The sequence below is a fragment of the Salvia hispanica genome, chromosome 5, assembly GCF_029641045.1.
Source record: "Salvia hispanica isolate PSC_SH4W2 chromosome 5, Shi_PSC_v1, whole genome shotgun sequence".
NCBI lineage: Eukaryota > Viridiplantae > Streptophyta > Magnoliopsida > Lamiales > Lamiaceae > Salvia > Salvia hispanica.
Genome location: NC_142696.1, coordinates 17075591 through 17101888, shown reverse-complemented (window position 1 = coordinate 17101888; position 26298 = coordinate 17075591). Strand labels below are relative to the sequence as shown.

Genomic DNA, 26298 nt, shown 5'->3' with positions numbered 1-26298 from the left:
GGGTTAGCCCACGGGTTGAGCATTTAATATAAAAATATAATTAAAATTTTGGATTATATACTTATATGAAGTATATTTGGTAATATCAATATTAAATACAACACTGATATAAAGAAGTAATTATGAAATGCATGATTTCCATTTAATTGTAGTCGATTCATGTGTGCTATTAACTAAACGATATATTTATCTATTTTGTTTCAATTTTCAATAGCTATTATTTTCTTTCTCTTGATCACTTAGATAATACTTTACTATTTGCGACAATCTGCTTTTTAATAATTTAGAATATTGGATTGGATAGAAAGTAGTAATAACATATAAGATTACTATTGGCCCGAATAGCCCGTGGGTTAGCTCGAAACCCGAACATTTAGGATTAGGGCCGAAAATTTATAACCCGAAAAATTCACAGCCCGAATAACTCGCACGCAAATAGCCCGACAACCCGAGTGGATTGGCCCGAATCCGAGCGGGTTAGCCCAATTAATATCCCTAGTCACAATCCAAAACGTTTGGGACTAATGAGGCGGTCCACTTATTTAATAAAAACAAAATGGCATGATTATTGGTGATATTATTAAATAAATGAATTTGTTAACATCAATTCTTAAAAATTGTCTCCCTCACCTCCACACCGTCGCTGCTCTATTCACCGCCGTAGTATCGGCGGCCCTCACGCTGCCGCCGCGGTAAGCCTCCTTTTCACTGTTTTACCTCTGATTGTAGATTCTTCAGATTATGTGGAACAATTCTTTTCAGTTGGGCCGTTCACCCCACCCCGTTCACCGTTCTTCTCCAAACCCCAACAGTTTAACTCCCAGTCCCATTCCCATTCCACTTGCATTTAATCCCGATATGCTTGTATTTTGTTTTCATCTTCACGCAAATACTCTTCATTTCAAGTTGGTTCGTCAATATGTTCAACTCTGTATTGTCTACCACATGCTCGATTAAATGTGTGAACGAAACGGAAGTCGCCAATTTGCATAAAAAGGAGTTTGTGATTGCATTTTACACTCGCTTGTGTATTGTTTACAGCTTGCCAGAATGAAGCTGAGAGTGGTCTCCAGGAAGATTTATGACTATGTTCGAAAAGATCTGAAGGAGATAGCATTTCCATCGTCGTTGCCTGATCCGCCCCACATCAAAAAGCGCCAAAAGCTTACTTGGAAGGAGCGATACCTTGTTAGTTATCTTAATCATGATTCTCCTGTTTCAAATAATTGTTTCGTCTCATTTATTGGAATGCAATGGAATGAAAATCCTATTTGATTGCATAAACAAGATGAAACCTACCATCTTTATTGATACTTGTATATGTGGAGATGCTAAGGTGTTGAAGGAAGCATCTAGACTGTATGCTGCAAGCTGGGTCAGGGATATTGGTCCAGAACTCAGGCCAAATGAATACAAACAGAAACTGGAGAATGAAAATATCCTCAATGGTGAAAAAGGGACGTCGAAAGAGAAGGAACCGTCAACTCTAGAGGATCTTGGTAAGGGGTATTGCCTATTATTTTCAGGAAAATGTGCAACTCTAATCTGAAAGTTAGAAAAAGAAGAGGAAAGATGAATTTGCATATGGAAGAGACTTAAAAAAGATTTCTCCATGTCCACGTCCTCAACTTTGTTAGAGTATTAGAGATTATCACTTCAGGCATCCATTGCTTAATATATTTAGACTATAAATTATTAAAATTGATGCAAAATCTGCACCCAGGCCCTTGTGTAATTGCACTCCATTATAAGTAGTGATATTTTATTAACTTGCAAGTATTGATATGCATTAAAATAGTTGTTTGTTAGCATGGTTGTTTAATAAGAGGAACAAGATCATACTTGTATGACAGAATTATGTGCTCTGTTTATTGATGATTAATGATTATGGTTTGGTTTGGTTTGGTTTTGTTTTGTATGCACTATATAGCTGTGGCTGCAAGAGGAGGAATGGAGACGTTAAGACCTGCTCTGCAACGAGTTTACATGACCAGAGCTTCTGCTTATAGAGATGCACTTAAAAGTTTTATCGAGGGTTATCAAGAGGGTATACAACAAGTTATGGAGAAGAAGGAAGATTCTAAAAATCAACAAGAATCCCACCCTCCCAAAGGATAGATTTCATTTGCAAGAGAATTGGTCCGATTCCGCGATTCCATATCTTTGGAGAAGTTCTTGTTGTAACTAGCATTAAAGGACTTTATAATGTGCTGAATCGAGACAGAACACATTCCATATTTTCCTGATTCAAAAAGTGGAATTAACATATTATCTGGAGACAGCAGCTTAAGAGAGAATGGCTGTTCACTTGTTTGTGACAGTTTTCAAGTAAACATGGTACTACATTCTTTTATCATTATTTCACTCTAACTTCGTGTGAATGCTATTACGCAAAGTTTCATTATCTTTTGTCACTAAAATATTTAGGTAGAGGAATCAAGCTAAGATTTACCTCTAAAATTTGTGTAACTGAGCTAAAATATACTATCTGCAATCTTTACAATAAAACCTACAAAATATGTCGTCTAAAATTGTTGCTCTTCACTCGCCTAGGGTATGCTTATATTTCTTCTTTGTCAAGCTCAGTGCAAAGATCTGGTTGTTAGAGCATCCACAGCGGTGTCTCTTATCCGTCTCTTAACCGTCTCATCTCTTCACTATTCATGGGCCCCACTGTACTTTTCACTCCATCTCTTAACTAAGAGATAGCACCCACATCAATCCATCTCTTAACCATCTCATCTCTTAACTATTCATTCAATTTCATTTTTCATTTTTATTTTCAACAAATCCAATTAATAAAAAACACACTTCATTAAATAAAATAAAATTACAATTTAAAATCCTAAAAATAAAAAAAAATACATAATTAAAATCCTAAAAAAATAAAAACACACATAATTAAAATCCTAAAAAAATAAAAACACACGTAATTTAAAATACTAGAAATTAAAAACACTTAAAAAATTACTCCGTCGGCGAATCATCCCCCGAAGCCGGTGGCAGTGCACCCGGCTGAAGACCAAGTTGCCTTGCCATCGCCTGCATTCCGAGAACATGATGTTCGTATTGGGTAGGCGTCATCTTGGAAGTGTCAGCCATCGTGGAGAGCATGTATACGGACCACAGGGAAGTGTTCGAGCCCATGCCCGCGCCCGCGCCCGCCTGGCTCGATTCGCCCCGGCTCTTCCCCTTCCCCTTCCCTTTCCCTCTCCCTCTAGCCGCCTTCGCCGCCTTGGTCCCTTGCGGTCGACGTCGGGAACCGGAGGAGGAGCCACCGGCTTCAGTGGGCGTGTCCCCAGCCTCATGTGAGGCGTTACCTGATCCGCCGCCCTCACTAGACGAGTAGCCACCCCCCGTGTGCTTCGTACGTTTCGAGCTCGAGGACTGGACACCGCCAGCCCACCGATCTTCGTTTCTGCTGCCAAACATCGATATGTTTGAAATCTTTTTTGACGTCGTCTCTAAAGACGCGCATCGCCGCTCGCAGAATGTCGGCTTCGCTGGCTCCGCTTTGGTAATGCTTCGCTTCACCCCCGTAGACCGCGCAAAACTTTTTGACATCTCTGTCAACCCGGTCCCAATGAGCGCGGAGCATCTTCACGGTGCGGGGGCGACTCCCCCTCGGCTTTGAATCTGTGTTGTAAAGCTCGGTGATCTTCTGCCAAAAGCACAATTTGTTTTGTTGATTCCCGACGATGGGATCGTACGAGACGGTGAGCCAAGAGGTGTATAGAGTCATCGTCTCCTTGGAGCTGTATGGATGACGGCCTAGATCCTCATCCACCTCCTCCTCCACCGGGGTCTCTTCGTCTCTTCGTCCTCGGTATTCCTGAATGTGTTCTTCCTGAAAATTCTCCCTAATTTGGGACAATCCCTACGTTGCCCTCGGAGGGGGGGAGGGACGATAGTATGCATCCAGATCGAAATGTGGAGCTTGGTACGGCGCCGGCGTTGTCGAGCCATCGGTGCCCGGCGTTGACGAACGAGCCAGCGAGTTGTACATGCCCCCCCAGTCACCAAACGCGTTTAAATCGAAGCCGTCGGAGCCGCTGGAGTTTTCATCACCGGACATTTTTAAAGAAATTGGAGAGGGAAAGAAAAGTGAATTGAGAGAAGAATAGATGTGGTGTTTGTAGTGTTTGTGTGTGGAATGGAGAATGAAAGAGAGTAGTGTGTATTTTATAGAATAAGAAAAAAAAAATTATTACCGTTGAAAAAAACGGTAATATTACCGTTAATTAAAAAAAAAAATTAAAGCGATTTTAAAAAAAAAATTAAAATTAAAATCAGATATTCGACGCCCACTCGCGGGGTCAACGAGTGGGCGTCACGCACCAACAGCGACGTGCCACGTCGCCCAGCGCGTGGCGAGACCGTCTCGCCAGCTGCCTCGGCGAGACGGGACGCGGGACGGGCTCGGGACGAGACCGGGACGAGATGGACGCCACAGCGGCGTCTCGTCTCTCCGAGACGAGACCGGGCTGAATTTGTCAGCCGCTGTGGATGCTCTTACGATACGATCTTTTTTTTTTTTATTTCTTTTAATCAAGGAGGCACTAAAGAAATCTTCAACTGATTGCACTAGAGAATATAATTGGTGAAAAAAAATCAGTGTTGAGTGCTAATGCTGCACTTGGCATTCTCCCAACGGAAGCATATATAAGAAATACAAGTGAACAATGCTTTCCATATGACTCCAACAACTATTCAGGCTATCTTCGAGTCATCCGTTGTCTTTCTCGTTTGCGGAAGCGGTCCAGCATGAGCTCATCTGTGGCAGCTTGCCTTCGACCAGCACCATCTGCAACTGAATCTTGATTTCTAGCCTCCACACCAGTTTCCTGTGCTCCCTTGTCCTTGTGAACCTCTGGATGGTCTGAAAATATATTATCAAGACAAATACTAATATATCAGCCAGGCTTTAAGGAAACCAAATAAGCCAATCTCATGGATTATTGCATTGATCAATACACTCAAATCCACAAGGTTATCCATCAGAGTATCTGTGGTAAAAAAACCCACAACATGACTCAGAAATACCCAATAACAAGGTTATCCATTTCATGTTCATTAGGCAAGGAATCTTAACTTCATTGGCATAACTTCTACTAGTAGTCACAGCAAAAGATTTAACTTTTCCGTTTTACAGTATCCAAGTTAATCAATTTGCACAAAACATCAGTTGAATGAAACATGGATAGAATATTAACATCAGCTTGACTTAGACTTCAGCGGATTAAATTTCCCAAACAGGTCACACTGAAATCACACATTGACAGAGGTAATGTCAAATAGCAAGACCATTATCATTCTGTCTCAAAGTGAATGATTTGATGCAAGGATAAGACGTAAATATAATTCTTGGATTGTCTTCATATGGTTCAATATGCAAAGAAAATGAAATCACCTTTCCTAAGTTTCTCCGCATAGTCCTTGCCACGCTGGAAAAAGTCAGCACTGAAACTTGCAGGAATGCTGGAGTCTGCTTTTGGACGACCCACATGCCTCCTCTCCTGTAAGAGCTTTTTTGCAGCCTCTGTTTCCTCAATATTTCTTAGTTTGTATCTACAGAGTTCAGTTGCAGTTAATCATCGAGTAACAATTTATTGACATTAGCACTTCCTAAACAAGAAATTTTTTTTGAAGGCCATGCATCTGATCATTTTCTTAGCAAGTTATATGGCAAAATACAATATAGCCTATCCACAAAGGGGGCATTCGTTTTGAGTGATATGATGGATTGATAAAATTTTGCGCTTGTTTGACCATTTTTTCCTTCAAATACTCAATCTATGTTTTATTATATCTATCATGTCACTCAAAGTAAACGCCCCCATAGTGTAATGGGGCTTGGTAGTTATTACTTGCTATTGTCATTCATTCATTGGTTGTTCTTATCTATAAACCTTCCCATAGATATTGACAATGAAGTTTCTCCCATACTCCCTAGTCCCTACTGATTAGAAGCTTAAATGTCTACCACGAAAGAAAAGAAAAAGGCATACTCTATGGGAAGCTGAATTTCGGCAATCCCTGTTGTCCACTGAGTAGACTGCTCTTCTGAGTTTAGCTTCTTCACCTGATAAAAGAATACCAGGGACTTTGTAACATTGATTTTCAATCTTAGAATGCCATAAAGCATTTAGTGGAGGATGCTGGGAGAAGAGACACAGAACAAAATTGTGAAATTTGTGAAAGTTGTAACCTAAACAAGCAGCACTCATTGACTTTTTTCATCATCCTGGTGAAAAGAACTGCCTGCTGTTCTATTATAATAACCCCTGATGTAGGAAAATACTTTCTATAGAAGCAATGCAAATAGTATATCTACAATAAAGATAAACTAAGAGACTCTGTACCAGACAATATAAGCATTCATGTCAATAGTAACACAAATGAAGCTTGAGTTTGACTAAGACACATAGTCTTTTCAGGACCAGGGCCAGTAAGTTGATTGCTCCGATTTTAGTGCCGAAAATAGTTAGAAGATAAAGTACTTGGGAAATAGTATTTGTTAGGGTGGGAATTTCGTTTGGGTTAGTAGAATCTTGGTGGGTAAACTATTTAGCTGTCATTGATAGGGACGATCTCATTTAGAACCCAGTTATAATAAAAGATTTTCACCACTCACTTTCAGATGCTCAGGAATTTTATACAGCTCATCCTCTGCACGCTGAACTTCATTCTCGACTTGGTTTTCTGCATCAATATTCTTGCCTCTTTTCTTTGCCAGTTCTTGTTCTACATATCTCAACCTGCACATCACATTAAATTTTTTTTACAGAAAGTAGATAAAAACAAACGTACAATGGTTGAATTATTTGCAATGCATCTTGGTTATAACAACTAAAACTATACGACTTCCACCCCATTTCAACTCATATGTTGTTTGTGCCTAACACATTATTCTCTTACCCAAATATAAAAGCACTACTCTATATAATGATTTAGAAAATGAGAAGGAACATGGAAATGGAAGTTATTGCTGCAATTCATATTTCAAACTAAACACCATGACTTTGAAGACACGAAACTACATAATTGCAACCCTCAATCCAATTTTCAACCCCTTAAAAAGCCATATAAGAGTTCTAGTATTACAACCGTTCCCCTAAAACTAGCAAATTAGTTGAACTTAACAACACATTATAACTACATCAAAGTATTAAGGGAGTGTTTCATCAAAATTACGGTTTTACTATAAGATTGCATGGCTTTGTGAAAGTGTTTTATTCCTAAAAGATAGAAATATAGTTGTAACAGGTTTGGCTCACCAATAAAATCATAACACGAACAGCAATACGGCATACAGGTAACAGCTCAATAGTCAATACTAACTCCAGCCTGGTTCATAAATTAGACGATTTTCCTCCTTTAAGATCTCAAGCAAAACCTATGTCAAACATTTTAGCATTCATGCCAATATTGAATCACTGGAGAGTTATAACCTCAGTTCATTTCTGATTGGAGCATTCTAATTATGACATTCATGCTACTTGGAAGGAAGCAAGGTCATTGAAATTCCAATCCAATTATAAAGAGCAAGCCATTAGCGAGGACGTAACAGGAATTAAGTAGGATAACATACATATTAGGGTCCTCCACCATGACAGCAGTTTCTTGGGCAAAGGTGTCTTGCAAAACTAAGTCGTCCTTCTCAATCTCGCCTTCATTCTTATCACTAACAGTGCGAGTCAAAGCAGCCGCACTACTGTTAGTTGCGGCAGCCGCAGACGGCACAGTCGGTAGGGCGGGCATCCCCGACTTCTTCTCCCTCTGTTTCTGAAGAAACTTCACCTCCTCTAACGACAAAGCCAAACTAAATGAAATTCCTCAGAATCTCAGCTACACACATACACAGATCTATCGAAATTATTCAATTAATTAATTGATGAACAGCATCGCACCTCTTTTCCTGGTCTTGGTCCTGATCCTCGTCTTCCACCTCAATTCTTCTTTTACGAAAGTTCTTTGCCTTCATCTCGTTCACCGTTTCCTCCTAAAATTGGGCGGTGGCCGGAGCTGGAGGATGACTTCAATTCTAGGAGCAGGGAGATGGAAGACTATCGTCTGCAATTTTTTCTAATTCGAATGGGCTTTAAATATCTTCACTGGCCCATATTCTGTAGTGGGCTCAAATTGAATACTGAGCGGCGGCAATTTTTTTTCTTTTTTTTATAAATCTGGCATTTTTTTTTGTTTTTATTTTGAGTGTTTCGATGTCTTCGTCGGCGGTGAGGTCATGGAGAACGGCGTTTCTGACCCTGAGGGATGAAAACTCGGCTTCGCCACCGTGCGCCACCGTCATTCGCCTCCTTGAAAAACTAATTTTGTCCCCATCCGACTCTCTCGTTGCTGCTGCGCCGCAGTTGCCACCTCACGAGGTACCCTTCAACTCCCAACCCCACGAAATCTGATCTGATCCGATCCGATCCTACATTTTTGCTGCTGATTGCTAACATGTACTTGCAATCGCAGCTAACATCCGACTTGATTCTATTATTGGAGTTGGCTCGCGACCTCTCTTATTATCAACAAGGAATTGAAGATGTTACTCAGACCTTCGTTAAATTATCTGCATTGGTACATCTTTGCACCTGTCCTGTTATACCTCTTTTTCGCTGATTGGATTTCCATATCACGCTTGAGTTTTGGTGGTGTTGTGAGGACTACAACGAACTACTTGCAATTCTTTCGACTGAGAGTCTCGGCCTATCAAATTAAGGATTTAGACTCACTTTTTTCAAGTTGCTCAGTTTAAAGCAGTTCAATTAAGTTCATTCAGTTGTAAACCAATCACCCAAATAACTCTAGTTAACTACATAAGTGGCGGTTTTGCGAATAAACTACTAGGAAACATCCTAACCCTCCACCATATGCGATGCAGACTCAGTCGTTGTCTGCTTCCCATTCTTCACCCAATTTTGGCAAACTCTCATTTAATGAGTTGCTATCAATTTCCTCCTTGTTCAGAACAACTTTGTCCTTGAGGCTGAAGTTTGGAAATTGAAAGTTAGTGTTGTCGAGCTACAAGTTAACATTCATTTTGTAACTGCCAAACTGACCAAAGTCCATAACTTTAAAGATAATTAAACCCTTTCCTTTCTGATTCATTTATTTTTATTTGCACAATGATACGATACTCAGATTAGCCGCACAAAAGACCAGTTTGGCTTTGGATTGAGAAGTAAAATTTGCTCTGTCCCTTTTCCCGTTTCTAGTTATAACTTCTAACACTAGTATTAATAGTTGTAGAGTCAGTTCGTTCAAATGTTTCTCATTGTCAAAACAACTTTAGTGATTATCATATGAGCCTACATAAATAAAATTTGAAGTTAAGAAACAATTTTATGTTCATATCCTAATACAAGAAAAGAGGAAATAATGTGAGGTTGTATTACAAAAATTAATTGTCCATCATGGTTCTAAAACAAGTTTGTGACATGTGTAGCTGAATATTTCCTTTTTTGTTGCAGATCCATGAAATCAGTCATTCCTCTTTTCTGGAAATGAATTCTACTATGTGGGGCCTTGTGCTTGACTCTTTCAAGAGGATAGTGCAGGTTTTCTTTGGCAATGTTGAAACAGAGAGAGTAATCATCAGAAATGTTGCTCTAATCAAACCCACCAAGAATTGCTTAGAAAGTTTAAGGTATGGTAATTTGTCTTCCTCTCTTTATGTTTCTCCCACTCCTTCTTTATATACTGTTGTAGTTTCAGAGCACACAAGAGGAAGAGTTACTCCTAGCACATGAATAAAGTTATAAAACGGACTACAAATTTACTTCCTGCATACCGTCTTGTAGCTAGTTATATTTTTGTAAATAGGTATGCGACGGGCCCAATTTAGGCTGCCACTAATCTGCTCTCCTTCATTCATTTCTCAGAGTCATGCCTTCCCTCTTTTCTCTTCCTTTACCAATTCCTTTTCTTAATCCTTCTTTTGACATGGAATTATGGATGGACAACCAATGGCCCACACTGGTGTACTATGTCATCCCTATCACATATTCCTAGCCATATTTCTTTCACATGCTAAGATGATGTTATCAGCATAGTCAGATTAAAGGATGCTTGTTTTATTTGTACATTGTTTCATTTGGGGGAATGCTTGCTTTCTAGTGCTTCGTCCTAGCATTAGTTTAAAGCTCCTCAAGTTTATTACATTAACTTTCTTCCAAACTCTAAAACCTCACCCTATTTCTCCTTTAGTTTTAACCATTTTCTGGGTTGGGCTTGCTTGCATATGCTGCAATATTTGTAAATATATAAGTAGATATCACCTATAGCTAATGCACTAGTTGATTATTCAACTTTCAGGTTACTTTTTAGTTTATATCAGACAGCTGCTTCACTATCTGAAAACGGGCAACTGCTGAATTTTGTTCTTGAAGTGGTTGCGTGTTTTCAAGGGGACTCAAAGCATTCTACATATTTTAGTGACAATTATTCAGTATCTAGAGGAGTGTGTGAAGTCCTTACAGTTGCATTTGCCATGATTGGTGAAACATACTCAAGAGTAGGTGCTTCTTTGCCAGTTGAAATCTGGAAGTCAACGATTGTGGTATGTGCCAATTGTTTAAATTTGTGTTACAGTTGAAAACACCAACTAAAATAGCAATAAAGGATTTGTTTAATTATTTATTTATTTGTAGGTCCTTAGAAAAGTTATGGACATCTTGGCTTCTAAGGGTCTTTTGATGGAGGATAATACCGTTGCCACGTAATTTTCTCATCCTTTTTAGGAAGACTTTTTGTTTGAAGAATTTGTTCATGAAAAATCAACTGGTGTGAAAATATTTATCAGGTTTTATGTTGAGCTTCTCCAATGTTTGCACTTAGTTCTTGCAGAGCCTAGAGGATATCTTGCAGAACATGTAAGAGACTACATCTTATATCGATTGCATGTTTAAGAAGTCCCTTTGCAATGAATCGATCTTTGTATCTAATATTTTAGGTGGCTGGATTTGTAGCATCATTGAGAATCTTTTTCCGCTATGGCCTTGTAAACAAGCCATCAGTTATGAATCAACCAACTAATTACTTGAAGGGAGTAGGATCGAAAAGCCAAAACATGCCATTTGAAGTATCAAATCAATCAAAAAGTGGCCCATATAGGCCTCCACACTTACGAAAAAAGGGTGCGGGAAATCAACAGCGTAAACATGAGGAAAGTCTAGTTTCTTCAGGACATGAATTTATTTCATCAGATTCAGATTGCAGTGATAGTGATGGATCAGTAATGGATAACAGCAAAGCATATTTAGTTAAGGCTAGATTAGCTGCAATTATTTGTGTTCAGGTTAGTCCATTTTCTCTTAATCTAATATCTTAACCTATGTTTTTTTAGTTGTCCATTTTCTCTTTTAATTTTCTTAACCTATGTAGAGCGTCCTTTTTCTACTATTGTTTACCAACATCACTTTCCTCTAACCGACTAACCGGATTTTGCTTGAAGGATCTCTGCCGAGCTGATCCCAAATTGTTTACAGCTCAGTGGACAATGCTTTTGCCATCCAATGATGTGCTACAACACAGGTTAAGCATGCTCTCCTTCGCCTCTTGTTTATTATATGCTGTGGTAAATGATTCATTCATGGTTTGTATTGGCTAAAGATTTTATTCCTAATTTCTTGTTTTGTTCGTTACATTTATTGGCTCTTTCTCTTTATATAGGAATTACGACACTACTCTGATGATTTGCTTTCTTTCTGACCCTTCATTAAAGGTTTCTTCATATATTCATATTGACTGCAGTTGCTATCAAATGAACCATTTCACTACTCTTTTTATTTTTATATACATTTTCTAAATACTCTGCAACAATCTATGTCTTTTACTATAATGTAAATTGTGTTCTTCTTTCCTTATTTGAAATTCTGTACTAACTACTAAGACACTGTAAACTTTTTCTTAGGTCCGGATTGCAGCTGCTTCTACTATTATGGCAATGTTGGATGGGCCTGCTTCTGTTTCCTTACAGGTAGCAGAATTTAAGGAGCACTCAAAACATGGGTCGTTTACTACACTTTCTAGCTCTCTTGGGCATATCTTGATGCAACTTCATTCAGGTATTGGGATCTAAAGTTCGTTTTGCTTGTTTGCATAATTATTCTAATCTAAAAAATTGTACTTACGTTTAGCAAGTAGTTGCAATTTTGGCCAATTCCGACTTTAATTCAGCGATCTGATGGTGCATCAGAGCTTTTTGCTATGTAAAAGTGAAGTTGAGTCAAATTTAGTAAATCATGGTTCAGTTAAGGCTGGGTTACATATTAAGGCATGATTAATCATATGGTTCTGGTCAAATTCACAAATTGGACAATTACAAAGACATTTTAAACTCTTGAGTGAAATTATTTTTTTCTACTAAGCTTTTCTTCAAATATGATGCTCTAAGATCTGCAGTATGATTGATGAAATATTTTCTTTATTGATCAGGTACATTGTATTTAATCAAACAAGAAACAAGCAATAGATTGCTGGCATTGTCATTTAAAATCCTAATGCTTTTGATAGCATCTACACCGTAAGTTTTAGCTTTGGAACTGACAATTATTTTGTTAATTTCCACCTACTTCTGAAGTTTTTGTCACTTTTGTTTTAGTCCATATTAACCATATTAGGTTGATTCTTTCAAGAAACAATGAGGTTATTAGTTCCTAGGAGCCCTCCACCATTTTATGAAGGCTTTAAAGCATGTGTTCTATCACAACTTGTTCTTTCTTCATGCCTTGTTGGGTTTTCAGTAATTGTGAGTCTTGTATACTATATACTGAGAAGGCTTAAGTTCGTTGTGCTTGACTAGTGTTTAGCTTTTATCCTTGCTAACCACAATTTTGTTAGAGAATTTGTTTCTGTATTCTGCATTCTTAGTTTCTGGATAGATTATAGAAGATATGGGAGTCCTAAGCCGCTAAATGGAGACTTTACAGCAGTAGGAGCCAATCATTTGCATTTAGAATTTAATGGTGATTCATAAATGCATCAATTTTCTGATTAAATGGGTTTAATTGTTTGTTAATCTATAGATATTCAAGAATGCCTCCTGAGCTTCTCGCTAGGGTTATCTCTTCACTCCAGTCAACAATTGAAAAAGGCTTTCCATATCATAATGATCGGAATAGTTTGCTGGTAAGTATCAAGCTCCTTTTTTCTGGGGTAAATTTTCAAAATGGGTCAAACCAGCAACTAAATTCCGCAAGTGGGTCAGTTTTCTTTAACTTCTGAAAATGGGTGTCACACTTTTTGTGAATGTGTACGTAACCGCTTTCAAAATTTTAAAAAACTGACCCATTTATAGAATGTTCCCCCATTTCTGGTTTTTTTGGGTTGTGGGGTTTGTTTATTAGTCTCGTGTGCAAACTCAGTGCAGTTTCCTGTACTGTAACAATGTTTCTTTGAAATGAATTCTGTGATACATTTGATTTCAATTTTCAGGCTGCAGCAATTATTTGCTTAACCAGAGCTCTTTCTGTGCCTGCCTCAATGTGTGTCAACAATATGCTGCTGGGAGAAATTTCATCAGGTTTGCTGCATATAACCATAGTTCAATAGGATTATAATGAATTAATAAAATTAATAATATTAGTTATAACTAATTATACAACCTGACATGGATTGATCTTATATTTTTTTGTGCCTGCCTCTTTTTTTGTTTACTTGAGGTGAATGGATCTTATATTTTTTTGTATAGTTTGTGGTTTTATAACAAAATAAGAGTTTTAATTTTTTAATTAGAATGATATTTAACCCACTAATCTAGTCAAAATGCGGCTGACCGTCAGTTTTTGACCGAATTGTTAAGTATGGAGCAAACTACTGCAAAAAAGTTTTTTTGGGATAGTTTCAAGGACTAATTTTGGACTAATCATTTAGATACTATCTTCTTTATCCTTTGTACGTTTCTTGATTAAGAAATTCTAATGTTACTTTCAGGTTAATTGATTTATTTGCACGATAATATTATTGACCAGGATGTCTTGAAGGTCAGACTACTGGAGTACTGTTTACCTTGTTTCAATATTCTGAACGATTATCAACCCCGTCAATAAGCTTAGAAGCACTTCAGGTGACATTTTCTCTACCGAATAAACTACCATCTAGTTCAATTTTTCAGAGGTGCACATGACATCCATTAGTACGCTCTATCATGTTCTATCCTGAAGTATCCACCGTTTCTTTGGTTCAGATTTTCTCAGACAATTATAATGTTTTATTGGTTGCTGCAGGCTCTTAAATCTTTGTCCCATAATTATCCAAATGTAATGACCTTATGCTGGGAACAAATTTCCTTTATCATTTATGGAGTATTAAGCACATTCCCTGATGAGTCTTCAAGACTATGGAGAGGTAATGTTGAGCAGACTGCTGTATCATTAAAGGAGAGAGTCATGACTGCTGCTGTCAAGGTAGATTTGTTTCGTTTCGACTTAATGTTATTTTCTTTTCTAAGCATCATCAATTATATCAACGCATTTTACATTATTCAATAATTTCCTCAACGTGTCAAAGATGTGTACCAATTTTAGGGTCTGATCTTTCTCTCACTTCATTAATCAATTGTAGTTCCTCATTTGGTATTACTCATCTCTTGGGAAACAGTTTACCTTTACCACTGATCAAATTTTCAGGTTTATATCTTACAGCTGCCTTGTACATCAGGAACAGAAGATAATTGTTTCCATTAGGGAAATACAGTTGTCCTTTTCAAAATCCTCATAAAAGACAAAAGCACAATAAGATTCACATAGATGAAGTACTATATAAGAATTGGCTATTTAATTAGATTGATTGGGTGAAATACCAATGTGTCTGTCTACTTTTTCTTTTTTTCTTTTTTTTTTTACAATATTGCTTTTCCTCCTTTGTCAGTTTCCCATTTATATGCCTCAACTCAGCTAAATGATGTATGATGTGCGTTTGTCGTCTTTTCTCAATCAATTTCTCACATGCAGAGTGTTTCGTGAAAATTTAATAGTTCATGAAGCGTTAATTCAAGGTTTTTAACTAGAGCTTGTATGTGAAAATTTAATAGTTATGAAGCGTAAATGCCATAATTTGCTAGTTTTTTCCCCTCTCTGATGAAAATGAACTTTCTACAGTCTCTGAATCATGAACTTATTCTATTGACCTGAACCTTTATGCAGGTTTTGGATGAAAGTCTTCGGGCTATTTCTGGCTTTAAAGGAACTGAAGATCTTTCAACTGATAAATCTCTTGATAGTCCGTTTACATCTGACTATGTGAAAACAAAGGCAATCTCATCAGCGCCATCATACATTTTAGAGACCCCTGTTTCAACTATTGATGGTTCTCAAACATGCATCTTAGCAAATGAGAGGTGGTTGGAAGCAACAATCAAGCATATGCCTCTTATTATTAATCATTCTTCTGCGATGGTTAGTTGAAAGAAGATTCATTTTCTTCAAGTCTTTATTTAAAAGGCATGTTTTTCAACTTAAACTGAAATAGATAATGGTATTAAGACCTCATAAGAAAATGAGCTACTAAACATTTATTTCTGAATAGTAGAATGCATAATGTTAAATTAAACTAAACAGTTTCAGAAACAATTTTTCTTTTTCAAATTTCTGTGGATGGATGATATTATATCTTTTTGTTTGTTAATTGGCAAAATAGGAAGAAATTCAAAATAACAAAATAAATATTAAATGCAATAATTTCGATCTCATAAAGTGCGGAATAAGTTATTGATGCATCTGTAACATCTAATATATTGTTAAATCCAATCAATTATATACAAGTAAATTGAGTGAGTAAAGAAAGAAATAATTGTTAGATTTGTCAAGCCTCTTTTATTTTAGAACTACCTCGTTACCTTTTTTTTGATAGTTTCTAGTTGGCTTCTGCATTTTTCCTTTTGTCCATGTTATCCATTCTTACGATATGAGGTAAATATACTCTTGTGAGCTGTTCGATTCACTGAAGGCATAAGTGTACTTGTGTTGAGGTGCATGTTATGATGTATGCAACTCATTAATATGTATCACAATCTCTATAAGTTGGGCAAGTGGATCTTATTTTTAAATTTATTTGATAGGTAAGAGCTGCATCAGTGACCTGTTTTGCTGGAATGACTTCTCCTGTTTTCATTTCCCTTCCAGAGGACAAACAGGAATACATAACTGTATCTTCAGTAAGTCTGTTGTACACTCTATGGTCTTCTGCAGTGTTTTAAAAACCGGACCGGCCGGTCGGACCGGTTCGGCCGCGAACCGGCACCGTGTCCGGTCCGGTTACACCATTTAAACCGCTCACGCGTTGGACCGTTTTAAACCGTTCAAGCCGCCCGGTCTGACCGGAAACCGGTAACAGGTTAAACCGGTTTAAATTTTAAACTTTGATTTTAATGCGCAATTATGCACAATTATAATCTAATCGAGGTCCTCCTTTTATAGTACTACTTCCAAGCTGTGAATAGTCTTTACTCTTCGATGTGGGAAACGTAATGTTCCTAGATCAATTCTAATTTTTATCGTAATTAGATGTGTTTTTTACTCTTTATTCCTTTTTAATTAAAACCTGCCATACTTTACTCTAAATGTTTTTTACTCATTATTTTTTATTGCGTATGCACTAAGCTGTAGAATTATGTTTTGATAACAATTTCTATTTAGAAAACATATAATAATATGAAAAAAAAAATCTTCTTACATCTTTTCTTAGTAAAGTTTTAGGTACTTAAATAATTATTATTATAAACCAATTTTATTCGTGTTTAATTGTATATTGTTATAGATTAATTTATTATTTTTAATGCTTAATGTATACTAATAGATTTAATTATATTATTTACTAAATATTAATTAACTTTTTACAATTTTATTTTATCATTCACTTAATGTTTTTATATAGGAGTGAGTTTTCTTCATATATTGAAGGATTATTGACATTGCATGTTATGAATACACCAAATTTATGCATTATAATGTCATTTGGGTTTGTTATTGACATTATTTTAATTATTTTGTATTATATATATTGCATTAAATATATACTATGAGTGTTGCTACAGTATTCCGGTTCGACCAATGGTTCGACCGGTCGGACAAGTTGAACTGTGAACCATTAGCTCGCCGGTTTGTCCACCGGTCCGGTTTTTAAAACATTGGTCTTCTGTTTGTAAGTGATCAGTTGTAGCTACCTGCCCTTTCTGCACTTGAGACCTACTTTCTCGTTTGAATATCTACCCAAGTTGTTCCATTTGCTTAAATATCAGTGTTTTCTTCTCTTCTGCTCTAGAAAAATTATCTTTTGCCTCTTATGTGTTAGTATTTTCAAATTCTGATGTTGACTAACCATTAAATTGTACAAACCTGTTTTTTTGTCTGATAGCAGTATATCCACAAAAATTTCAGCCACCAAGTGACTTATGAACCTTAATAGCAAATAAGGGTGGCTCTATTATGTGAGGGGCAGTGCTGATTAAACTTATTTACAATTATCATGTATTCTTTGCAGATTAATGCTGCTCTATATGATGAGGTTCCTTCAGTTAGGTCTGCTGCTTGCCGAGCCATTGGTGTTATTGGATGTTTCCCACAAATATATCATAGGTAAATAAAATCTGTCAAGTCTCACAATTTCATGTGCTGTTAACCTGAGTAATACTCCAGTTTTCATTCTTTTTGCAGTGCGGAAGTTCTGGAAAAGTTCATCCTGGCAGCAGAGCGTAATGCACATGATTCGCTGGTTTCTGTAAGTTTTATGGCCTCTGGTCCTAGTTCCCTTTCTTGGCTGGGTTTGTTTTGTTTAGTTTTCTTTTGTTTTATCTTATCTTCTCTCTCACAGAGTCCAAACTCCAGAGTCATTATTAGTCTTCACATAGAGAACATAGGTACTATTTTTTCTGGGGGTTAAGTACAAAATGGAGAGAACATGGCCAAGGCGCTTAGACTCTTTAACAAAGCATGATATATTAAAGTTTACCATCATTGATATGAATCATTGACTTATAAAACATTGACATTTCACCAAAAACCTTGTAGCTAAATGTTTTTTATCATCTTTTTATGGTGAACGACCGGGGCCCATTCCCCAACTCAATAAAAGAAGAAAAAAATCATGACATTTTTGTTACCTTATATAGTTTTTGTTAGTTGGTCTTTGCGCTTGACAGCTGCCCAGTGTTGGCTCATGGCGTGGTACCAGACGGGCCTTTGTGCCCTTCTTTACGATGGAATGGCCCTCTGTATGCGACACTCATTGGCCACAGCAAAGCCCTTCTCATGCAGCTACAATTTCATCATACATTCTAGCTTGCCTGCAGTCTATGTCTACCACACAATTCATCAATCAAGTCGACTTTCCTTTGTTTCCCTCTCAGACTCCCCAAACCGGTTGTCCGATTCCATTCCTCTGGCATTTCTAGTTTCGGTGTTAACCGATCTGGAAGTGGTGTTAATCAAATCTCTTATGTCCAAGCTAACTGACAACTTCACCTCAAAGATAAATAGATGATACTAATTCCTAAATAATCCTTCTCCTAATCTCCTCAAAGATAATCCTTCTCTTATATGAGTACTAAGATACTGATTCCTAATCTATAATATCTATGAAACTGGAAAAAGGAATCCATGGCCTATAACTAAAATATTAATTTGTAAAAGAATAATAACTTAATATTAAACTAAATTAGTAAAAAGCTAAGAATCGGGCATGGCCACACTTGCACCTTTCCCCTTCTGGCATAAACTTGAGTTGTTGTAACACTTACCTCTCCAACACTTCGGTTGACATGCTTTTTATATTTTGCATATGTTTTCTCAGTGTTTACTTGATTTCATACACCAAATAAAAGATTTGAGTAGGTTTCTTACAGTACACTATCTCGAGGGGAACTTTACTTGAATAATTGTAGGAAAATATGGCTTGTCCAGTTATGGCAATCCTGGACTAAACACTGACATAATCTCTAAAAAGCTTTTCATGAGTTCTGTAGTTTCATTTAGCGCATCATTGTTGTAATACAAATGTAGAACATCATGTTATTAGCCAAATAACTTAATAAAATATTTTAAGGAGCCTTTAAAACCTAACTTCCTCTAGACTTTGGCAATTGATGCCTTAGTTCATGAATGTTGTTAAATTATCTTGATTGTCTAAACTCTTTGCATGAATTAAATATCATAATCTGAATGAGGGAGTTTGCTATTCTCATTTTAGAGTTCTTTCTTTATGTTTTCTAACCTTAAATTAATGCATTTCATTGTAACTTTCAGGTTCGTATTACAGCTTCATGGGCATTAGCAAACATATGTGATTCTCTTAGTCATTGCTTAGATGAACTATATGATGGAAGAAGTTCAATTGGTGGGCCATTATTGGATTTCTACATTTTTTTTATTGCAATTGTTGATCTTTTTTTCTAATGTCTTGCCTGTGATAGGATCTACAAAATGTTTTGAATACACAACACTGCTAGTAGACAGTGCATTGCGGCTGGTCAGGGACAATGACAAGGTAAACAGCCAAGTCCAACATTTGTCAAAGAGGTTGAAATCTTTAAGCACTTTTATGGCTGAATGAGGGAGATTGAAAGTTTTCTCTCTTCCGTATTTGCTTAGTAAGCCATACGGTGCATGTGATGGAACTGATTCTAATTGGTCACTTGTGTGCTCTTGCTTTTGCATGTCCCATCTAGCGCAAGTTTATGATCTCCTTACCAAAACTATGGATATTCTAGGTCTATGTAAATATCATAATTTTATTCTGTAGGGCAGACAAACCTCCATAATAAATTGCAAGTTGCAACAGACCACATGAAATTTAACTGATTGTTAATGTTCGGCCAAAAATTTCCCACTACAGGAAAAAAAGAAAAGAAAAAGAATTATTGCCTTCTATTAAGTTCCATAGAATAGAAATCAGGCAGCCAGCCAGTACCTTCTGGGCCATGTGTACTTCCACACTTGGAAGGTTAGGTAAGATACAAAAAGAATTCACACCTTTTACCTTCTGCTTGCAGAAAACATCCCTCCCTCTCAATTATAACATGATCCTTTGTGATTCACAAGCAACCTTAGAATAGTTTCAAGGTGTTATCTGCCGGGTCATATTATACCATTCCTCTTATAATAAAAAATTCATGTTTTTTTTCCCTAGATGTCTTGGTCTCTTGGATTTTACTCCATTAACCATTTGTACTATTACATTTCCAGATTATTCAGTGCAATATTTCATACTAGTTTGATCTCCTAAACTTTATTGCTCCAAAATCTATGTTCACCAGCTTGGGTTATGCCTCCATAACTGGTTTCTCCAAACCCTCTTTACTAATGTCTCTTTTCGTTACGGGTCACAAACATGAGCTATTGGTTTTGAATTCCATCAAAAAATTTATCTTCGATAGGTGTATAATTACTGTTTTTGGTGTTGTAATATGCTCATTAGTGGCAATCGTAATGTGGTTTTAAACCTCAAAGCATTAATTGGGCCAGTCACCTGTTCATGGCACATCTCCTAATCATGTTTTAGTTTATATGTGCTACAGGTCAAAGCAAATGCTGTTAGGGGTTTAGGGAATCTTGCAAGATCCATCCAATTCATAAAACAATTACCTTGTAATGGTGATCCACCGTATTCAATGCATTCTAAAATTGAATACCACGGCAGAAAAGGATTCAAGGATCATGTGAAAGAAAGGTCACAATCTGTTCAAAGTTCCCCTGGGAGTTTCGATTGGCTTGATCAGATGGTGCAGGCTTTTCTTTCTTGTGTCACAACTGGAAACGTTAAGGTTAGTGAAATTTGTTATTATTATTATTATTATGTTCTTTTCTTGTAAGCATTTTTTATACCAGTGTTCTTGAAACTGAGCATTGCTAACAGGTTCAATGGAACGTGTGTCATGCATTGAGCAATTTATTTCTGAACAAATCTTTAAAGCTGCAAGACATGGATTGGTTAGTGATCTGTTATTATAGTTGTTTTATTGGAATATGGGAAGGCTTAATTAGTCGATGTACATGTTGTGCATGAATGGTGGAACTTTTTGTTCATGAGAAAGGGCTCCAGTTTGTTTCCATATATTGAGCAGGCATCATATTACTATTACTCAACTTCTGTGGTTTGGGGGTTTTAAATGTAATTGCTGGAGAACACACTAAAGTTTGATTGTATTCTATAGTTATTAAATGCTAGATCATGATTCTCAAACTTGTAGATATGAAGAATGTAGTGTGACTAAATTGTTGCTTTGGATCTATTTAGAAGTGAATGCTGACAGGAAAGTCATCTGTTTTCCACCTTGCTTAGTCTAGGAAGTTTATCACAACCAAGCAATGTGTGTATCCATCCTTTCAGTGTAAGAACTATAAAATAATCTGTATGGTATTTTTTATTAGTTTTTTCTAGCCACATACTTTCTTGATATGTACACTTTGGCAAGTTATGCGAGTTATCCTGATTTTATTTCTATCTCTGAATTGTTTTTGAACAACTTATTGTTGTAAAACTATTCTCTAGCGCGACAACTGAATGAGTTTTCTTTAATCTATTCACTTTTCTCTGTTTGTCATACTAATATTGCAGATAATCTGGAATTTGTCCTGGTTTTAATGTCTTCTAGGTCTCCTGACACATATCTAATGTCATGATCTTGTCTTGATAATTACACTGCTAATAAAAAAAGCCTTGTGTTACTTTCTGACTATAGCAAGTGTCAACATGTTTTAGCTGACTCTTTTCTTCGATGACTAATTTATGGTAAATCATGATGCTTGCAATAACTTTAAAAGCATATGTGGGTTATCATGACTTTGTTAGCATCCATTTGAGTTATTAACTTGGATGGTCTCCATTCATTCTAATGTAAAGCTTTCATATTCTAAGACTCTACTCACATATTTTGCAGGACCTCATCTGTATTTAGTATCCTTCTGTTGCTACTTCGGGATTCTTCAAATTTTAAGATAAGGATACAAGCTGCTGCTGCCTTGGCTGCACCAGAAACTATAAATGGTGAAGTATTAGTAGCTATATACTATTATTAACTATATGAACTCCACTTTAACAATTTCTCCTCCTTTTCAACTTCATTACTCTAACAACAAACAAAATTGTACTCGGTTGATTGATGCATTGTTTTCCTGTAATTAGGACCTAAAAACAAACAAATTGGTTCCTGAATCTTACCATAAAGAGGGAATGAGGTCGTAGTATTTCTTTATGGTTTTCTTTGGGTTAAATGTTTGACTGGCTCAGCATGGATGGCCTGTTAAACCATGCATCAAATGATTTGAAGCTCACTAGCTTTTTTGCTTTTTTTTTCCCCCTTCTAGCAACTCAAAAAAATACTTAGAACATATATTGACTGATGTTTTATCATTCTATCATGAGATTCAGTCTCTTCTTTAGGTAGATCCTTGTCTTGAACTGGTTTTATTTTCATTTTGTCTGTTTTTACTTATGATATGTTGATTTTGCAGATTATGGAAAATCATATTATGATGTTGTTAAAAGTGTGGAGCATGTTGTTGAGAACTTTAAATCAGATCAGATTGCAGAACCTTCTAACTTCAAATACCGGATTGCCCTGGAAAAGCAGGTCAGCATGGGAAATTCTCATAAACTTTGCTTTTTGCTGAGTCATTACTCATTTATATGAACGTACTTAAATTCGCCAAATAAAAGGAAACTTGGGAAATTCTCTATTGATGAAAGTACAAACTCTTTACTTTCTCCTTTGCCTTTGAATGGAAAATATTTTTAAAAAATCATTTTGATTGTCTATGGATCATAATTTTCCATTTGTAACTTGTATGCTTTTCAAAATACACAGATATTTTAGAGTTGTTTGTGTTTACTCTTTACATTGATGTCTCTTTGTTTGTTACAGTTGACATCAACTATGCTGCATCTTCTGGCTCTTGCTTCCAGATGTGATCAACGAGCTGTACAAGATTTACTTGTCAAAGTAAGATGAGTGACATTTTCTTATGCACAGATACGGTCATGTTTCATAGAACCGCCTGCTTAAGTGCACGGTGTTTTTATGTAAAAAGTATCATTTGTTTGTTTGAATATAGATCTCGATGTCAAGTGTAACAGCTTCATTTATGTCTTGTACAGAAAGCATCATTCCTTGAGGTTTGGATTGAGAACCTGTACTCATCTGTTGGGGATACAAGTAATTCACTTGATGAGGCAAAGCATGCGTCTATGGACCAAAAGAGGGATGTTATATACAGAACAATTCAGTCACTGATTAAAGTGTATGAGAGCAACAATCACCATCTCCTTGCCCAAAGGTTTGAAAAAATTGGCCTGTAGCTTGTTCTAAATGAGAGTTTTAGTAACAAGTAATGCAGCAGGCTTTTTTAAAACTTGAGATGGAGGAAAGGGAGTTGTTTATAGGTAGCATATTACTTTTTCCCTTTGAATGCCAAATGTGTCAACTCATTGATTTGAATATCAGCAGTTTTGAAAATAAACTACGAATTTGAGCTTTGTTCTGTTTCTATGTGTTGGCTAAGCATTTGATTCGATATAACAGTCGAATGCACTGACTGAAATCTATAGCCAGCTAGAATGACTATCTCAGCATGCGACAATAAAAGCTTTTCATAATCATCCACGTCATTACTACAAGCTGGAAGAACTTGTGTTCTTGTGCAGTTTACATGGGAGGGGGAGTCTGAACAAGGGTTTGAAGAAAGTGTTGGCATGTCCTAATATGAAAATATCCATCGGCTTTGGATATGAAAGCTACTGGACTGGAAGAGTGCACCAAAACTAGTGCACTATCTAATTGTGAATGATCCAATGGAGATTAGTGGGAACATTTTTAGTGCACCAAAACTAGTGCACTATCTAATTGTGAATGATCCAATGGAGATTAGTGGGAACATTTTTAGCTCTGCTGATTTAAGTCCACCACAAAATCAGATCAAGACCACTAGTAATATCTAAAAAGATGGAGACTACGCATGTACATATGTAGTAGGTTTAAGAGATTTTTCATCTCTAAGCGTCCCACCAAGCTCAACAGGGACAAGGGGCACAAGAGAAAGCAAAATATCTGCAATCAACGGCCGATAGCTTGGTTCCGGTTGTATGCATAGCAATGCCACAGCAGCAACCTACCATGTACAGATATGATTAGTAATTTAGTATGCTGCCTTCAATTATGCATCTGATTTTTTCTCTATGAAGCATGTATGTAGAATTCTTGAAAATGAAATCTAGCGAGAAACCTGGTACAAGTGCTTCATATCCATTGAGTTTGCAATCACAGGATCCACAATGTTGGGAAGTTTGGTTCTGTCTGTGAGCTGAGGCATGGCCTGCATGCAAGTATTGCAATGGACCAATTAGCTGGAAGCTTATTATATAGTATACGTATATGGAGTATATAATAAGGTAGCCAGGTTTACCCATGAGACTGTAGACTGGGTGTGTGGTGGTGCCGGTTTCTCCATAGGTTTTCTTCCCAATAGAAGCTCAAGCAGCACCACTCCAAACCCATACACATCACTTTTATCTGTTAGCTTACCTGTTTGTTTCCAACAACATAACCCAGCCTTGTTCTTTTATAGATTGTAACAAATGAAAGAAATATATGCATATATATGAGTTGTTGGGTACAGAACTCACCATCTAATAGGTATTCAGGAGCTACATAACCCAGCGTTCCTGAAAGCTTGAGTTGGCTTTTCTTCTGACTACCGTCCAATATAGCAAGCCCGAAATCCGAAAGCTAATCAACAAAACTGTGTTATTTTCCCACAACTCAAGTAAGATTGTAGAATAGCAAGCTTGCAACTTTACCTTGGCATTGAAGTTGGAATCCAGAAGAATATTAGACGACTTGAGATCCCGATGAATTATTGGGGGACGGCAGTGCTTATGCAAATACTCTAATCCTCTGTTCAACAATTGTCATAACTATATAACTACAGAAGATGATTCAATACATGATATGTCTATAGTATAGACACACTCACACACACCTTGCAACATCAAGGGCAATCTTGAGGCGTAAATGCCATGTCAATGCTGAACCCTTAGAAGGTCCTGAAAAGAAATGTGCATTAATTAGAAAAGGCTTTATTTGTGAGAGATAAGCTATACAATCATTTTGTACCATGTAATTGAGTTTCCAGAGATCCATTGTGCATAAGTTGATACACAAGAAGCCTTGTTTCAGCATGAATGCAGTATCCCAATAAAGTAATTATATTTGGATGCTCAATTTTACTCAGCAACTCTACTTCAGTCTGCAATTGAAACCTAATTTGGAGAATTAATCACCAACTAACACACAAACACACACACAGAGTGAGAGAGAGACCTGAAATTGAGTTATGGCTTCTGCATTGGAAAGCTTCTTAACAGCAATAGAAATGTTAGCAGGCTGGAGGTGGCCTTGGTAGACGCATCCGAAGCCACCAGCACCCAAAATGTTAGTCTCTCTAAAATTATCAGTGGCTGATTCTATCTTCTTAAAATCCATCATCAGAGCTCCGCAACTACCACCACTCGTCTTATCCGATTCAAAACAACTGCACATGCGTATTCAATTTACATCACCGCATCTCAAAATTAGGTGCGAATGAAGAAAGTACCTCAATCGATACATATTTTGGCGGTGGGATTTCCTCCGGTAGTAGTAGATATAGAAAACGCACAAAATGATGGCAGCAGCTACAATCGCAGTTGAACCAGCAATAACTGCTATCACCAGCTTATGATTCGACTGCATTCCTCCTCGCATTCCTCGTGCAATTTCACGAGATAGAGAGAGAAAGAGAGCGTCGGTTTAGAATTTAAATGGATGAATGAAACAGCTTAATACAAATTCACAGACATGTTTCAAAGTACTTGAAAATGAACTTTAGTAACCACTTTGACTATATCTAATTATTTTCGTATTATCCTCTTCCTAATAATAATAATAATAATAATAATAATAATAATAATAATAATAAATACATAAATAAATAAATTGGGTGGGGTGGGCAACCTAACAGTTATTCCGACGCAACTGCTTCACTTCCTATCTCGTTGGATAGTATAAATGTGCATATTCTATTCAATTTTGTTTCCTCTCTCCAATTCAATTCGATACCTGATTAGAAGACTGAATTGTGTTTTAATTAACTACTACAATATATATTTCCAACAACTTAAATTCAGTTTTATGCCCAAATTCAAATTCTAATGCAGTATGGTATCAAAATTAAGTTTTTAGGCTGTATAGTTATGTTCATCGGGTTGGTTTTGAAAAATGAATTAGACTAAAAAAAAGAAATAAATAAACTATTCGTCACA

At 36.7% G+C, this 26298-nt stretch overlaps 4 protein-coding genes across 5 annotated transcripts; 2 read left to right on the top strand and 2 right to left on the bottom strand.

The window, feature by feature from the left end:
- Nucleotides 1-574: 574 nt before the first annotated feature.
- On the top strand, nt 575-2333 carry EMB2735 (embryo defective 2735). The gene is made up of 4 exons (XM_048084058.2): nt 575-692; nt 1042-1188; nt 1337-1499; nt 1931-2333. Exons 2-4 carry the CDS (start codon nt 1051-1053, stop codon nt 2116-2118), a joined length of 489 nt encoding a protein of 162 aa, XP_047940015.1. The 5' UTR covers nt 575-692; nt 1042-1050; the 3' UTR covers nt 2119-2333.
- A 2227-nt stretch (nt 2334-4560) lies between these two features.
- LOC125191226 (integrator complex subunit-like protein) lies at nt 4561-8089 on the bottom strand. 2 transcript variants are annotated; one of them, XM_048088739.2, is made up of 6 exons: nt 7911-8089; nt 7592-7822; nt 6635-6758; nt 6009-6082; nt 5411-5568; nt 4561-4879 (listed from the first exon to the last, which is right to left on the bottom strand). In XM_048088739.2, the coding sequence occupies exons 1-6, from the start codon at nt 7982-7984 to the stop codon at nt 4716-4718; spliced, it is 825 nt and encodes a 274-aa protein (XP_047944696.1). In that variant the 5' UTR covers nt 7985-8089; the 3' UTR covers nt 4561-4715. The 2 variants fall into 2 exon arrangements, with proteins under 2 accessions (XP_047944696.1, XP_047944697.1); XM_048088740.1 differs by having other exon boundaries at nt 7592-7805; nt 7911-8043.
- Nucleotides 8090-8116: 27 nt separating this feature from the next.
- Nucleotides 8117-23476, top strand: LOC125191224 (uncharacterized). Its single transcript, XM_048088736.2, has 27 exons — nt 8117-8387; nt 8482-8586; nt 9480-9655; nt 10324-10567; nt 10659-10726; nt 10811-10880; nt 10961-11305; nt 11462-11541; nt 11680-11731; nt 11921-12074; nt 12445-12532; nt 13035-13137; nt 13444-13531; nt 13980-14074; nt 14235-14414; nt 15153-15404; nt 16067-16162; nt 17488-17582; nt 17661-17724; nt 19248-19338; nt 19415-19488; nt 20519-20764; nt 20857-20930; nt 21881-21987; nt 22455-22573; nt 22865-22942; nt 23098-23476. The coding sequence occupies exons 1-27, from the start codon at nt 8223-8225 to the stop codon at nt 23296-23298; spliced, it is 3510 nt and encodes a 1169-aa protein (XP_047944693.2). The 5' UTR covers nt 8117-8222; the 3' UTR covers nt 23299-23476.
- Nucleotides 23477-23571: 95 nt separating this feature from the next.
- On the bottom strand, nt 23572-25845 carry LOC125191225 (putative receptor-like protein kinase At1g80640). The gene is made up of 9 exons (XM_048088737.2): nt 25593-25845; nt 25319-25529; nt 25112-25244; nt 24978-25041; nt 24796-24892; nt 24622-24724; nt 24402-24520; nt 24222-24311; nt 23572-24107 (listed from the first exon to the last, which is right to left on the bottom strand). The coding sequence occupies exons 1-9, from the start codon at nt 25739-25741 to the stop codon at nt 23949-23951; spliced, it is 1125 nt and encodes a 374-aa protein (XP_047944694.1). The 5' UTR covers nt 25742-25845; the 3' UTR covers nt 23572-23948.
- Between the last annotated feature and the right edge of the window lie 453 nt (nt 25846-26298).